The 14,036-nt window shown below is 52.5% G+C and overlaps 2 protein-coding genes across 3 annotated transcripts in view; one reads left to right on the forward strand and one right to left on the reverse strand.

The window, feature by feature from the left end:
- The window catches only part of Safb2 (scaffold attachment factor B2), a 21,760-nt gene extending 16,099 nt beyond the window's left edge, over positions 1-5,661 (reverse strand). The window contains exons 1-2 of the mRNA XM_013355147.2: positions 5,119-5,661; positions 3,999-4,086 (exon numbers count right to left, since the gene is read on the reverse strand). Of these exons, the coding sequence (XP_013210601.1) occupies positions 3,999-4,086; positions 5,119-5,289 (259 nt within the window). The 5' untranslated portion in view covers positions 5,290-5,661. The remainder of the gene's footprint in view (positions 1-3,998; positions 4,087-5,118) is intronic.
- Positions 5,662-5,869: 208 nt separating this feature from the next.
- The window catches only part of Safb (scaffold attachment factor B), a 28,140-nt gene continuing 19,973 nt past the window's right edge, over positions 5,870-14,036 (forward strand). The window contains exons 1-2 of one of the 2 annotated variants that reach the window (XM_005371087.2): positions 5,870-6,297; positions 9,352-9,436. In XM_005371087.2, the coding sequence (XP_005371144.1) occupies positions 6,109-6,297; positions 9,352-9,436 (274 nt within the window). In that variant the 5' untranslated portion in view covers positions 5,870-6,108. The remainder of the gene's footprint in view (positions 6,298-9,351; positions 9,437-14,036) is intronic. The other variant, XM_005371086.3, reaches the window with a different exon arrangement.

Genomic DNA, 14,036 nt, shown 5'->3' on the forward strand with positions numbered 1-14,036 from the left:
AAAAAAAAAAAAAAAAAAAAAAGCCTTAGGAGATCTCAAAACTGCCCCAGACTAAACACCTCAAAAAACAGAGGAAAAGTCTGGAACTCCTATCTACAGACTCAGAGATGCCTGTCCCTGCCTCCCATCACTCCACGAAAGGGTATGGGATACCTGCGGTGCTGTCTCTGGACATGCTGGACTGCTGACTAGGTCCACTTATATTCTGCTCCCTAAAAGTGCTTGCTTGCAACTTAGGGCTGATTTGCATGGTACATGCACATGTGCACGTTGTGGTCTGAGGTCAACAACGGGTGTCTCCCGCAAACTGTTATCCACATTAATTCCTGGTATAGGGTCTTATTGACCTGGAGCCTGCTGACTTGCCTGCTATCAAACCCAAAGGATCCTCCTGTGTCCACCTCCCAGCACTGTAGCTATAAATACGTACCAGACTTGGTTTTCCCCTGGGTGCTGAGGATATGAACTCAGGGCCACCCTTATAATTAATTCTGTGGCAACAACTCAGGAGATGGAGCCATCTCAGCCCCACAACTGTTTTTAAGGTGATACCTGTGGTGAGTTCCATCAATGGTTTTGTGAAAGAAAATGAACTCTGTAGGGGTGTTCTAACTGCATCCCAAAGAGGAAAAGGGACTGTTTTTGAGGGTTAATCAAAGTTTGAGACCTGGGAGGAGGGAGCAGCATCCCTGGCATGCAGGTGTGCTTGTGTGTATATGTGTGCACATACACATGTGACCCAGACAGCACCTGAAGCCTCTGGCAATAGCATGAAATATTCAGGATAACCCTGCATAATGGAAACACAGTAGGCATCCATGACCTAGGGACCTGTGTCCCTCTGACTTTTGTGTTGGTTGCCAACACACCAGGTAACTTCTAAAAAGATTAAATACTGGGAAAGTCATCAAACCATAAACAAAACTCAAGCATCATCCGATGAAACAACTGCCTGGGGATATTGCTCAACATTAACAAGGACTCCAAATTCAGCCCCAACACTCCTGTAAATGCTGGATGTGGTGATGTCTGCATTGTCGTCCCAAGGCCAGGGTGGTGCAGACAAATAGGTGGGCGCTTTTGGGCCAGACAGTTTAGCTGACTCAGCAGTCCCACGCCAGCAGATAAAAGCGCTTGCCAGGTGTGATTTGGACGACACATGTCAAGGTATCAGAAGACTTTGTGTCCAGTTCACAGTGTTGGTTGGGACATTATGGATGGACCTTTCAGGGCAGTGGTTCTTAACCTTCCTAATGCTGGGACGCCTTAATACAACTCTTCATGTTGTGGTGACCCCCAACCATAGAATTAGTTTTGCTGGATAGAGAGATGGCTCAGGGGTCAAGAGCACTGGCAGCCCTTCCAGAGGTTCTGAGTTCAATTCCCAGCAGCTACATTAGTGGCTCACAATCATCTATAATGACTCCTATGACAGCTGTTTGACTGCAAAGGGATTGTCACCCAGAGGTTGAGAGTGTTAGGAGGCAGAGCCTTGCTCAAAGAAGTCTGTCTCTGTGAGAAGGCTCTGTCTCACTTCTGTCTCACTCTGCTTCCTGTGTCTGGATCCATTACCAACTCTCCCCTGGAGTCACATGCCCAATTTCCACCCTCAGAATCCACTGGACAGCTGTGCTCTCATGCCGGACGTGGGCCACCACTCAGAAAAACGTCAAAACAAAAATAAAAGGAATGAGATGGCTCTGTGAGCAAAGCAGCTACTGCCAAACCTAAGAGCCCAAGTTTGATTCCTGGATCACACGAGGGAGAGAAATGGCTCCTAGCAAGTCCGCTCTGATGTCTGTACTTGCAGTGTGTCATCTGTGTGTACACATCCTCACGGACATGCATGTGCACATACATACACTGACTAAAAACAAAACAAATCAAGGTGAAGAATACTGGCAAGTGGAGAATGGAGGATCCCTGGGTTGATGGCCAACCAGCCAGGCAGTGAGAACCTGTCCCAGGAAATCACATGGATCACAACTGAGGCCAGTCCACTGCTGACTATATGTATGTGCACTCCAATCCACAAGACACCAAAAGAGCCCTCTAAGAACTCAAGTTTGGACGAACAATCAAAAACCAGGCCGACTCCACAGCTGGGTTGGCTGGGTGCCTGGTGGTCCCACTTCAATTCTCAGAACCAAATAACCCTATGATGGCTACAGCACTTTATTCAGCTGTACAGCGGGAGGGTACTCAGAATAGTCATGCCCCTGTGGTGGCACGCAGTACCTTCATAGGACACATTAGGAGCTCCATGTCACAACTCAAACACAGGACACATCCAACATGAATTGCAGGGGTCAGAACCATTCAGCGATTTCACTATGTTTGGGGGCTCTGGGACAAATGCTGGGTGGACACTTGCGCAGCCCAATCCCTTTGAGTTACCTCCTACCTCTGAGAGCAGTGGCTGTGACTTTCCTGGAACTTCCTCCCACTTTGCCTGGGCCATCACAAAACCTTCGAAGGCCTGGAGGCCTCACACTAAAGACCACTCCCAAGCACCTCCAGAGGAGGCACTCTCCAACCAAGCAGACCACTGCCTCCTCCTCCAGGCTTATCTGACAATGCTGCCCACTGATCTGATATGCTTGAGACCAGTCAGCTAGTGTCTGTGACACAAACAACCAGGGGGCACACTAGGCCTTCAAGGCAAGTGTTTTAAAAACAAAAGTTATCATATGACACACCGATGGCGGGGATGTGGAAGGCGGAGTTCAACTTCTGGAGCCAGTCATTTCTTCTTATCACATGGGTCTTGAGGACCAACCAGTGCCTCAGGAGTAGCAGAAAACACCTTTAGTAGCTGAACTAATTTAGTAGCCCTTGTTTGTTTTTTAAACAAGAACCTCACATAGCCCCGCCTCCCTGGAATTGGCCATTTTCTTGCCTCAGCCTCCTGAGTGTTGAGAAAAAGTTGTCCTTCTAGAAGCTGCTGGTAAAAACTGACTTCAGGAAGATGAGCAAATGGCTAGGTTGGTGAAGCACTGGGTGTGTGAGCTTAAGGGCCTGGATTCAATCCCCAGCACCACATGAAGAGCTGCTGTGTGGGGACAGGAGGATCCCCAGGACTCAGGTCAGCAGCCCAGCCAAATCTCCAAAGTAGTTCAGGTAAACCCATTTCAAAGCCAAGGAAGATGGACTGGACAGACACTTCTGTGGTTGAAAGTACAGGACAGGCTTCAGCTCCTAGCAACCTTATAGACTCACAACCACCTGACTCCAGCTCTAAGGGATCCAAGACCTGCTTCTGATCTGCAGGCACTGCAGATGTGGGGTACACTCAAACCGAGGCAAACAATCACATATAAAATAAACCTCAACACAGACAAAAGCCAAGGTGGATAATGTGACACCAAGGGGCCACAGCCTCCCACACACATGTGTAAGTATGCACACTGCACACATGCATGCACACACAGACCACAACCATTAGAAATGCCATGACTTCCTCTGTATTCCCTCAGCAACCATCCTACACAGCCTCAACTCAGTGCGCCTTGGATGAGAAGACCATGGACGGCTATGAGAACTTCCCCGCGGCATCTTTCAAGAAAACAAGCTAGTGCTGGGACCATGGCTTGGGGTAGAGCCCATACTTGGGAAAGCCAGAGAGCTTACCTCAGCACCATGTCACCCTTATGAGGTGTCTGTGTCATACAGTTCACTTCTTGGCCCCTGCCCTGGTCCTCCTCCCGTACCCGACACTGACCACTTGTCAAAAAGGAGTAGTCAGTGTGAGTGTGGAGTGTGTATGTGTGCGTATGTGCACACGTGTATGAAAGAGAGAGGGAGGGGAAGAGAAGTAGAGAGGGAGATGGGGGGAGAGAGGTGGGGGAAGAGTGTGTGTGTGAGGACCCTCAAGGCCAGCAGCTCAGTTGGCACTCATTCCCCAGGCCAAGGGGTCAGTCAGTGTGTATGTGTGAGGGGGGGCGCTGAAGGGCAGCAGCCCAGCTTGACACTCTTCCCAGGGTGAGACAGGAAGGTACCTTTGGAACATCTCTTTCCCGTCCTCTTGCTTGTGGTTCCCCAGCTGATGCCAATTTCCTCAGGTTCTTGTCCTTCTTCCTTAACTGCCTGACAAAGAGAGGGTGGATTTTGAAACAATGTAATTTATCAAGAGTGCCTGGCACAAGCTGTTCTTTCAAAGTAGCGATCTCGCAAAACCATCCACAGAGATAGGAGTGAGCGTTCACGATGTGGGCTTCAGGTCTCACTCAACACAGTTGGCTCCCTTGTCGTGCTAAAACCAAAAATCCAGAGAAAGGAAAGCTGAAAGCCTGGGCCTCAGAATCAGGGTCATCACGCTGTGGTCATGCACTCAACTGGTGGCATGTGGCCCTGAATATAATCCCAGCACTGGCAAAAAAAAAAAAAAAAAAAAAAAGAAAAAGAATTCCAAGTATTATCCCCAAATCAGGGTTAGTGGCCATTCACAAAAGGACCACTTATCTCACGTTCCCCTGCCCTTTCATCGCACGCAGGGCCGATGGCAGGACAGATGTCCTCGGTTCAGGGAGCACAAAGGGTCGAGCGAGGTTCAAGAGCTACCATTAGCCCGCCACGACGGTGCACATCAGCAATCCCAGCGTTTGGGAGGCGGGGGCAGGAGGATCGGGAGCTCCAGGCTAGTGTGAGCTACACAGCAAGCCTGGAGCCAGCCTGGGCTAGGGGAGGTCGGTGCCTTCTTCGAGGAAAAACCTAACATGGGCTGGGGACGAAGGCAAGCTGGTCATTTCTCCCTCCAAGTATCCTGACGCCTTCCGCCGGCAGCCCTAACCTTACGGACCCCGCTCCACATAGGCCACTCTGTGTCAAGTGCAGAAGCGCACGGGACAAGACAGGCGGGGAGGTGACATCTTACGTTGACCCAAGATGACAAGCAGGCTCGAGGCCAGGAAAGTGCGAGTGGGCACGGCCCGGGCAGAGTAAACAGAGGTGGACGCGGGCGCGCGGAGACCTGCCCCGGCACACCGTGCGAACCCTGGGCCAATGCAAGGCACAGAGAGGGCAGCGGCTGGCCAAGGTCACACAGCCTCGGCTAGCCGGTGCCTCGGGCTGAGAAGCCCCGAGCCCGCGGGAGCAGAAGCGCGCCCGGCTCCCGCTCACCTTCTTCAGCCGCTCCATCAGCACGCTCTTGTTGCCGCCCGTGTCCAGGTTCCGCTTCTTCAGCTCCGCCCTCAGGTCGATCACCCGCAGGTCACTGAGCCGCCGCGTCCCGGTCTCCGAGGCGACCGAACCGGAGCCGGGGTCGCCCGACCCGGCCACGGGATCCGCCATCCTCGCTCCCGCGACTTCCCCACCCGCTCCGCAACCTTACACACACACCGCCCGCGGCTGCGGCGGCTGGGAGCACAAAATGGCGCCGCCTAAGAGGAAAACGCACTCGCTTCCTCCCGCCTCCCTTTGCGGCTGCGCAGGCGCACCGCTCTGACGCACCTCCTCGGTCCCACGTCCCAGCTTCCGCCGGCCTCGCGTCGGTGACGCGCACGCGCAACCGGTCCCAAGCGCGGCCTCGGCCGTTTCTGCCGAACGCGCACGCGCACCTCGCTGTCGTGCCGCTTCCGGCGCACGTCCGAGCTTTCGCGAGCCTCGCTCGTGAGGATGCGCACGCGCAGCAGGTCGTAAGCGCCCGGTCTTTTTTTTTTTTTTTTTTTGGACGCGCATGCGTGCTGCCTCGCCGCGGAGCTGCTGTCCCGATCCTGGATATCCTCTCTCGCCACTTCACTGCCGCGCACGCGCTCCGACACAGCCGGCCGCCCCGCACCTCAACGCGCAGGCGCAGCAACCGCAAGCGCGCATGCGTCGCGGCCCGCGGCGGAGGGAGGCCCGGGGGGACGCGCCTGCGCCTTCTCCGCCGACGCACTCGCGGCGCTTGTGCAGAGGCGTCGGAGCGCGTCCTTCTCGCGCCGGGCGCGCCTGCGCAGTGACGCGGTGCGCCTCAGGGGAGGCTGGAGCGGTTCCCTCTCAGGCGGCGCCATTTTGTGGTAAGAGTGCCGAGATTCAAAAACATAATAATAATAATTCCGAAAAGCACACGCACGCAAGCCCACCGACCCGGTTCTGTGTGAAGTGGGCGACGGAACCAGGGTCCCTGGAATGGCGGAGACTCTGTCGGGTTTAGGAGACGCGGGTGCGGCAGGCGCGGCGGCCGCGAGCTCCGCGGCGTCAGAGACCGGGACGCGGCGGCTCAGCGACCTGCGGGTGATCGACCTGCGGGCGGAGCTGCGGAAGCGGAACCTCGACTCGAGCGGCAACAAGAGCGTGCTGATGGAGCGGCTGAAGAAGGTGAGGTTCGCGGAGGACCCCGCGGTCGCCATGGCGACGCCCACCGCCGGGTCCCGGGCGGCTCGCGGCTCGCTTCCGCTCGGGCCCCACGGGCTCCGGGCCGGGGATGAGTTCGAGTCCCGACCCGTGCGACCAGAAGGAAATAACGTTCTGCGGCCGGGCCCGGGTTCGGGTGACGTTGCGTTCCCTGCGCTACTTAGCCCCAACCCCAAAGGGAGATGGAGGGGATGCTGCCAAGGTCACTCGGCAGGATTCGAACCCAAGTCCCTGTTCGGTCTCCGAGGCCTAACAAGTGTGTGTTCGCTTGTTTTCCGAGAAGGCATACAGTGACCCGTGGGGATACGAACCCTCAGAGACCCTCAGAGTTCATATAGACAACTTGAGGCCATAGCCCAGGGGGTGAAAAGAAGAAAAGTTTTTAACATTTTGCCAGGACTAGGTTGGTACGTGCTGGGAGGAAAGAACGTTTTGTCAGCGATAGGCAAGTCATTCTTGCTGCAGAGGGAGTTCAAAACCACTCTTGAGTTGCAGAGTTCAGGGCTAGCGAGAGGATGTCCAAGGGCAGCTCGGATTACAAGGCAAACCTGGGCAATTTAGCAAGCTTGTTTCCAAATAGAAAGTTTGGAAACCAAGAGCTACTCTCGGTTGGCAGAGTGCTTGTTTTGCATAGGCCAAGTTCTGAGTTCTACCCCAAGGGCCGTCCTGAGGCGGGGAGTGCACACCTGTCAGGGGTGGAAGATGAAGTTTGGGCCCCTCTCTCAAAACAATAGTGTTTTGTTTTGTCTCTAAAAAGAGGGCTGGTCGTGTAACTCAGGGGTAGCATGCTTGCCCAAGACTGCAAAGGCCCTCAGAGCCATTTCTGCCTTAGCACACACAGTTGGCTGTGGTTAGGTTGGAGTCACAGAACTCCGGGACTGTGCCCCAGAGGCAGGTGGAGGGGCGTCTCTACTGTCCACCTTGGTGGCCTTGTTCAGGAAGACCTTTAGCCCCTCCGAGTCTGTCCCTTCAGAATAATGAGTAGCTAGCAGGCCACCTTTTGGAGTAGGGCGGGAGGTCACGTGAGCACCGGCTTGGTGTGCAGGCTGGTGCAGGTAAACAAACTTGCCTCCTTGGGCCACCTTTTGTCAGTCGTAGATACGGACTCTGAGCCCCTCCCTGAGATGCATACTTTGTGTGTGTGTCACCTTAGGATGCTGTCCCTCGAGCTTTTGGACAGTGCCTCCTGCCTGTGCACCCCCTGCACACAGGAGCAGGAGATTCATTCTGCCTTCCTGGATCCTTGGTTCTTCAGAGAAGATGGCATGGAAGATAGGAGGAGTCAGCGATGTGAGGGCCTGCGTTCTGTCCCCAGCATCCACAGAATAGGCTGGGTTGGTTACAGTCCAGTGCTCAGAGAGACAGGCAGACCTCTGGTCCTCACTGGCTGATCTAGCCAAGTCCTTCAGGACAGCTGAGCTGATCCCCTGGCCTCTGACTTGCCAACATGCATAGTACACGTGGGTATATAACATACACGCGTGTAGGAGAGGACCAGGGTGAGCTCCCCACTCACTGAACTCCCACTCATTCTTTGTGGACGGACATTGTGTCTTTACTGGAATCGTCAAGAAGTCCTCTCATGGTGTCACAGGACATTCAGGGTGTGGGGAAGAGTGGTTAGGCTGATGCCGGCCTGCCAGGGAAACACATAGCAGCCTTGGCAGCACCAAGCTGAGGGTGGCTGTCCTCTTGGTCCAGTCACTCTGTTGTGTGTCTGTGGTTCTGTCGCTCTGCCTCTGTCATCCAGCTGGTAGCTGTCTCTGTTGTTTTTAATGGGCAGAGGAGCAGCTGGTGGAGGGATTTGCTGAGGTGGCCTGGGAGGGGCGGCCATGTTACATCAACCCAAGGGATGAAATGAGACACCTTCCCGCAGCTTGTCCCTCACCCTGGGGATGTTTGAGAGCGACTGTCCCCAGAGTGAGGGCAGGGGCTGCTGATGGCGCTTCTCTCTTGTCCCAGGGCCTTGCTCCTGCTGTTTACCCCTGTGCTCTTCTGCACCACAGGAGGCTGCCCAGGGTCTGGGAAGAGTTGCCTGAGCTTGAGGACTAATGGAGATCTGAGGACACTGTTAGTGCTCTCTCTCTGGGGACAGTGGTTTTCAACACCACTAAGATGAGGGGCATGCTTGCAGGAAGGTGTCTCGTTTCATTCCCTGGGGGCAGTGTTGACAGAGCTGTGCAGGAAGAGAGGCCTCAGCCCCAAGTGGTACTAGTTGGCACAATTGTCACTGATATACTGGCATACTTGGTACCCTGACTGTGTGGGGCCACTGCTGAGCAAATGACATCCTTGGGTGTGAAGTGGGACTTCTAGAGAGTGTCCACTACAAGTCACAGGAGGGGATAGCAAGGTCTGAGGTCAGTGTACCTTGAGGGTCTGGAAGGAGCAATTAGGTTTAAGCCAAGGAAGTCTGAGTGTTGTTCCTCCGGGATGAGCCTGCAGCTCTGAGCACTTGCCTCCATGCAAGGAGTCCTCAGGACAGCCTGGAAGCAGTACTGGCCACTGCCATTAGGGACCATGAGTGCTTGCTGGGAAACAGTACTCAGAGCACAGGCGTTCAAATCTCCAGCACCCCTATAGAAAGCTAGCAGCCACGTACACCTGTGATGCCTGGTGCTACTCGACTGCTATCCTAGTTCCACATTCAGGGAGAGAGCCCATGTTGAGGGGCCAGGGTGAAGAGGGCACAAGTACCTACACAGGAGAAAGGAAAATGAGAGAAACAAAACAGAGCTGATTACTTAAGAAAAGCCACCAGGTAATGGTGCCAGGGCCCTCGTTCCATGTACAGCAGGTTGGCTGTCTGTGGGGCAGGGTGGCAGATTGCAGCACCTGGGCTTCAAAGCCCTGAGAACCAGCCTGAGCACAGGGTATCCTTTGTGGATGGTATGGAGCTGGGAACCTCCTGTGTTCAAGCTGCGGGCTCAGGTGAGCCTCCTGGCTCCTCCTAGAACTATGGGGTTGCCTTGCCACCTGCTGTTTTATTGGTTGGCTTTTCTCCTGCTGTCTCTTTAGGCCATTGAAGAAGAAGGTGGGAATCCTGATGACATTGAAGTCACCTCTGAAGGAAACAAGAAGATGCCTAAAAGGCCCAGCAAAGGTATGGAGCCTCTGGGCCACTGTCAATGCTATGGGTGCCCTGTGGGTGCAGAGCCTTCAGGAAGCCCTGTCTGCTTGTCCATAGTCCCCTCTGTCATACAGGACCTGAACGTGTAATGGGAGTGGATTGGGTATGGTCCTTCAGCTTCATGAAGAGAGCCTCTCACTGCCTCACCTGCTGGAAAATAAGGCCCCTGTAATACCAGACCACCACAGACACAGTTTGTTCAGAACCCCCAGAGTGAAAGCTGGAGGCCACTACTCAGCATGTGCCCATCCAACAGCTCCCTTCTAGGCCCAGCTCCGCCTCTGCCTCCAGCCTGTGGGGGCTGTTCCCAGTCAGTCCTCTGCCTCATCCTACTGTGTATCATCTTTCTGAAACCCAAGGAACTTGACAGGATCAGATGGGTTGAGGCTGCTGGGGACAATGTCTTAGTCATCGTGAGGTGGGGATCTTAGCTGGTGAGATGGAGTAGCACAGTGGTGATGTGCTGCCTGTGCTGGAGGGAGCTCTGCTGCCCTCTCTAGCCTGAGGCTCTGCTTTGGCCTTCTGTGGGTAATGACTTAAGATGGCCCTGCTAGGGAGTGCACCCAAGAGTCTCCTATTTTACTTTTTGCGTTTTTAGTAAAAGCAAATGCTTGTTCTGATGTTTTGCCAAATGCATGAGTTTTTTTTTTTTTTTTTCAAATGCATGAGTTTTAAGTACAAAGTTGACATTCCTTTCCAGTTGGAGCTGGCACAGTGGGGATGTATGCACCTCCTGTGTGTCGGGTCACTTTCATGCATGTGTTTTCCCTGAAACCTGAAAGTAAAAAAAGAAATACCAATGTGGTTCAAGGTCAGCCTGGTGTGTCCAGCTGGTTTCAGGGCCAGCTTGTTGGGGTTTTTTTGTCCCTCCTGGTCCCCTAGCCGTTTAGTCCCAGAGAAAATCACAGAGGTCTCCATAAGTCATAAACTAATTGTCCCATTCTTATAACTTAAAACTTATATTAGCCCATATTCTAGTATATGTTAGCCACATAGCTCGGTACTTTTTTCATCAGGTCACATCCTGCTTCTTCCATATCTGGGCAGGACTGCAGAAAGAGCTTCCTTCCCAGAATATTCCTGGTCTCCTTGCCCTACCTCTGCTTCCTGTCTGGTTGTCCTGCCTATACTTCCTGCCTGGCTACTGACCAATCAGCGTTTATTTAAAATATGTGACAGAATACAGAATTGTTTCACACCATAGACCTCCACGATAAGACTTTGTCTCAAACAGAAAAAGCACTGGTCATGGCCTTAGCCTTGGTGCAGTGAGTGAGAGCCCTGCTGTACAAGTGTGAGGGTGAATTAGAAGCCTCAGGGCCCATAGACAAGCCTGCTGTGGCTGCTGCTGCTGCTGTGCCCCAGCCTAGCTTCAGATTATGTGGGAGACACCTGCTGTCCTGCCCACTCAGGCATCACATGCACGTCTGTACTGTACACAGATTGGTCTTGTTCTTCAAAATCCTTAGTGTTTGTTTTTTTCCTCAGCATGGCAGAAACATTTCTCCAGCAGCTGGTTCTGTGGCATAGTGGTGGGCATTTGCCTAGCATTTTCAAAGCCTTGAGTCTTGACACCAACACATCACACCAAAACAAAAGGTTCACTGGAGGCAGAGGCAGGTTAATTGCCATAAGTCTAAGGCCACTGTCCCAACACTGTCTCAAAAACAAACAAACAAACAAACATTGAGGCTGGAGAGTACACATATGCTTTTGCAAAGGACCTGAGTTTGGTGCCCAGCACCCACATCAAGTAGCCCACGATTGCCTGTCAGTCCAGGGGACCCAATGCTTCTTCTGGCTCATTGAACATCGGCACATGTGGCAAACACACATGAGTAAAAATAAAAGTGTAGAAAAAACTTTACTTGATCTTATGGATGAGTTAACTGAACTCTGTTTTGTTTTGCTTTTTGAGACAGGGTTTCTCTATGTTGCTCTGGCTATCCTGGAACTTGCTCTTGTAGACAAGACTGGCCTCTGATTCACAAGAGATTACCTGCTTCTGCCTCTCAAGTGCTGGGATTAAAGGCGTGCACTACCGCTGCCCTGCATGTTTGTTCTTAATTATGTGTGTATGGGGGATGGGCCATGCGGATGAACTCAGTATTCACAGAGGCCAGAAGATAAGGTCAGGTTCTCTGGGTGTGTGAGCCGGGAGCTGTCCCCTCCAGGAGTAATATTTACTCCTAACCAGTGAGCCAGGTGCCATGATCTTTTTATATACATCGTTTATGTTCCGCGCTTATACATATGCTGGGCTTGTATCTGGAGGGTGGAGGACAGCTTTCAGGAGCCTCTGTCTCCTTCAACCACGTGAGTCCTGTCAGGGTTGATGACGGCTGCCTTTACTCACTGTCTTAGTATTCAATTCTTGAGAGGAGACCCCATGATCAAAGCAGCTCTTAAAAGGTAAGCATTTAATTGAGGACTTGCTTACAGTTTCAGAGATTTAGCCCATGATTGTCATGGCGGAGAGCAGACAGTATGGTGCTGAAGCACCAACAGTTACACCAGGCCTGCTCTAGGCTTTTGAATCCTCAAAGTCCTCCCTCAGTGACACACCTCCACCAACAAGGCCAAATCTTTCCCAGACAGTTCCAGTAACTGAGGACCAAGCTTTAAAAATATATGAGCCTTGGGGCTGTTTTTATTTGAACTACACCTGCTGTCTCTCCAGCCTTTGGCCTCATTCTGTTTGAGCACACCTGTCCTCTAGGTATCAGTGTGCCCAAATGTCACTCCATTGCCCTCTCGAAAGTTTGCTGTTGTCATTCTTCTGGCTGTGACTCTAGTCTGGTCTTGAACCTCTGGGCTCAGGTCCTTTTCCTGCCTCAGCCTCCCAGCTAGCTGGGATGGCAGGTGCTTTCCACCACATCTGGTAAAGGAATATGTATTTTTTGCAAACTCTAGAGAAACTTGGGATCAGGAGAGCTGGCATCCAAAGCAAGGGCTGACATAGAATCTGCTGTAGCCCAGGCTGTTCTCCGTTTGGTGTGGTCTGGGATGATCCTGAAGTCCTAGTCCTCTGACCTCTCCCTTCTTGGCCTGTGAATGACATCTGGTGAAATGCCCTGTGTTCTTCCGCACCCTTGCCACCTTGGGTGATTGTTTGTGGTGATCTCTGAGTGTGCAGGCACTCTGCAGTTTGCCCAGGCTGCTGCAGCTGGGCTTGTGTGCTGTGTTGTATGTGTTGCCTGCCTGCTGTGGCTGTCCTGTCAGAGGGACTGGCTGTGGTTGACGGGTGCTCTACTCTGAACTAGGAGGGCCCTAACTCTGTCGCCAGGTGACAGACTCTTTGTGCTCTTGATAATTTAATGTGTGTGCTTTGATTCTGCACATTGTGTGAGGGCATGAGTGGGGGAAAACCAGAGCATTTTAGAAAGATCGCTCCTCCCTGTCACCCACCAGAATACAAGGTACCGACCTCCCCCTGGAGCTGTTAGCTTTGCTCATTCTAGCACTTCACTAATACAGAATTAGAACCTCAAACTGCTGCAGCCCCTGCTCACCTTGGAGGGCTGGCTTTATTTGGACCTATGTACTGCTTGACAGGGCTGCTTTGGAGTTTATGTTTTACACATGCATTTGTGGCCAGAAGACGGGTCTGTTCTCTCCTACCTCCAACTGAGTTCAAGATTTTTGGCTGAGAAGTGTGACCTAGCTTCTCTTCACTGGTTTGAAGTTTAAGAAGGGTCTGTCTCGAGTTATCACGGTGCTCCTCCATGGTAGGTTTTGCAAAATCTTACAGAATCAGCGGTTGTGCTGGCCTTAATCCCAGCACTTAGATTTATAAAGAGCAGTCTAGTCCACATGGCGAGTTCCTGGACTGCCTAGAGAGGCTCTTTCTGTCTTGGGGAACATGAATGGGGTCACGAGGCCAATGTGTCCTGAGCATGGCCTCACCCTGTGCTCTGCTTTGAGGGTTGTGTTTAGGGTTAGTTTCATGCTTAGGGAAAAATAATCTCAAGAATCATGCTTGGATTCTGTAGTGGATTGAATGAGAATGTCCCCCATGGGCTTGGGCATTTGAGAATTTGGTCCCTAGTTGCTGCTGCTATTTGAAGAGGTTGAGGAGGTATGGCCTTGCTGGAGGTAGTTTGTAACTACAGCAACAGCAGCTTTTTTATATATATATATTTATTTATTTATACAATGTTCTGTCTGTCTGCCTGCAGGCCAGAAGAGGGCGCCAGACCTTATTACAGATGGTTGTGAGCCACCATGTGGTTGCTGGGAATTGAACTCAGGACCTTTGGAAGAGCAGGCAATGCTCTTAACCACTGAACCATCTCTCCAGCCCCAAAATGTGTAGCCCAGGCTGGCCTCGAACTCGTGATCCTCCTGCCTCTGCCTCCTTCAGCAAATCCTACCGGCGTGCCCCACCACAACCGGCCAACAGCAGCTTTGAAATTTGAGTCTCTCTGTTGATCTGTGGTCATTATCACCCCTACCTCCCAGCTCAGCTGCCTGTCCTTGCCCCTCCTCTACTATGCCTGCCCTGCTGCCATGCTTTCCTGCTGAGATAGGCACCTCTGCAGCCAAAGTCAACTCTCATTGGGTTACTTTTGGT

Source organism: Microtus ochrogaster, unplaced genomic scaffold (assembly GCF_000317375.1).
Source record: "Microtus ochrogaster isolate Prairie Vole_2 unplaced genomic scaffold, MicOch1.0 UNK98, whole genome shotgun sequence".
NCBI classification, from domain to species: Eukaryota; Metazoa; Chordata; class Mammalia; order Rodentia; family Cricetidae; genus Microtus; species Microtus ochrogaster.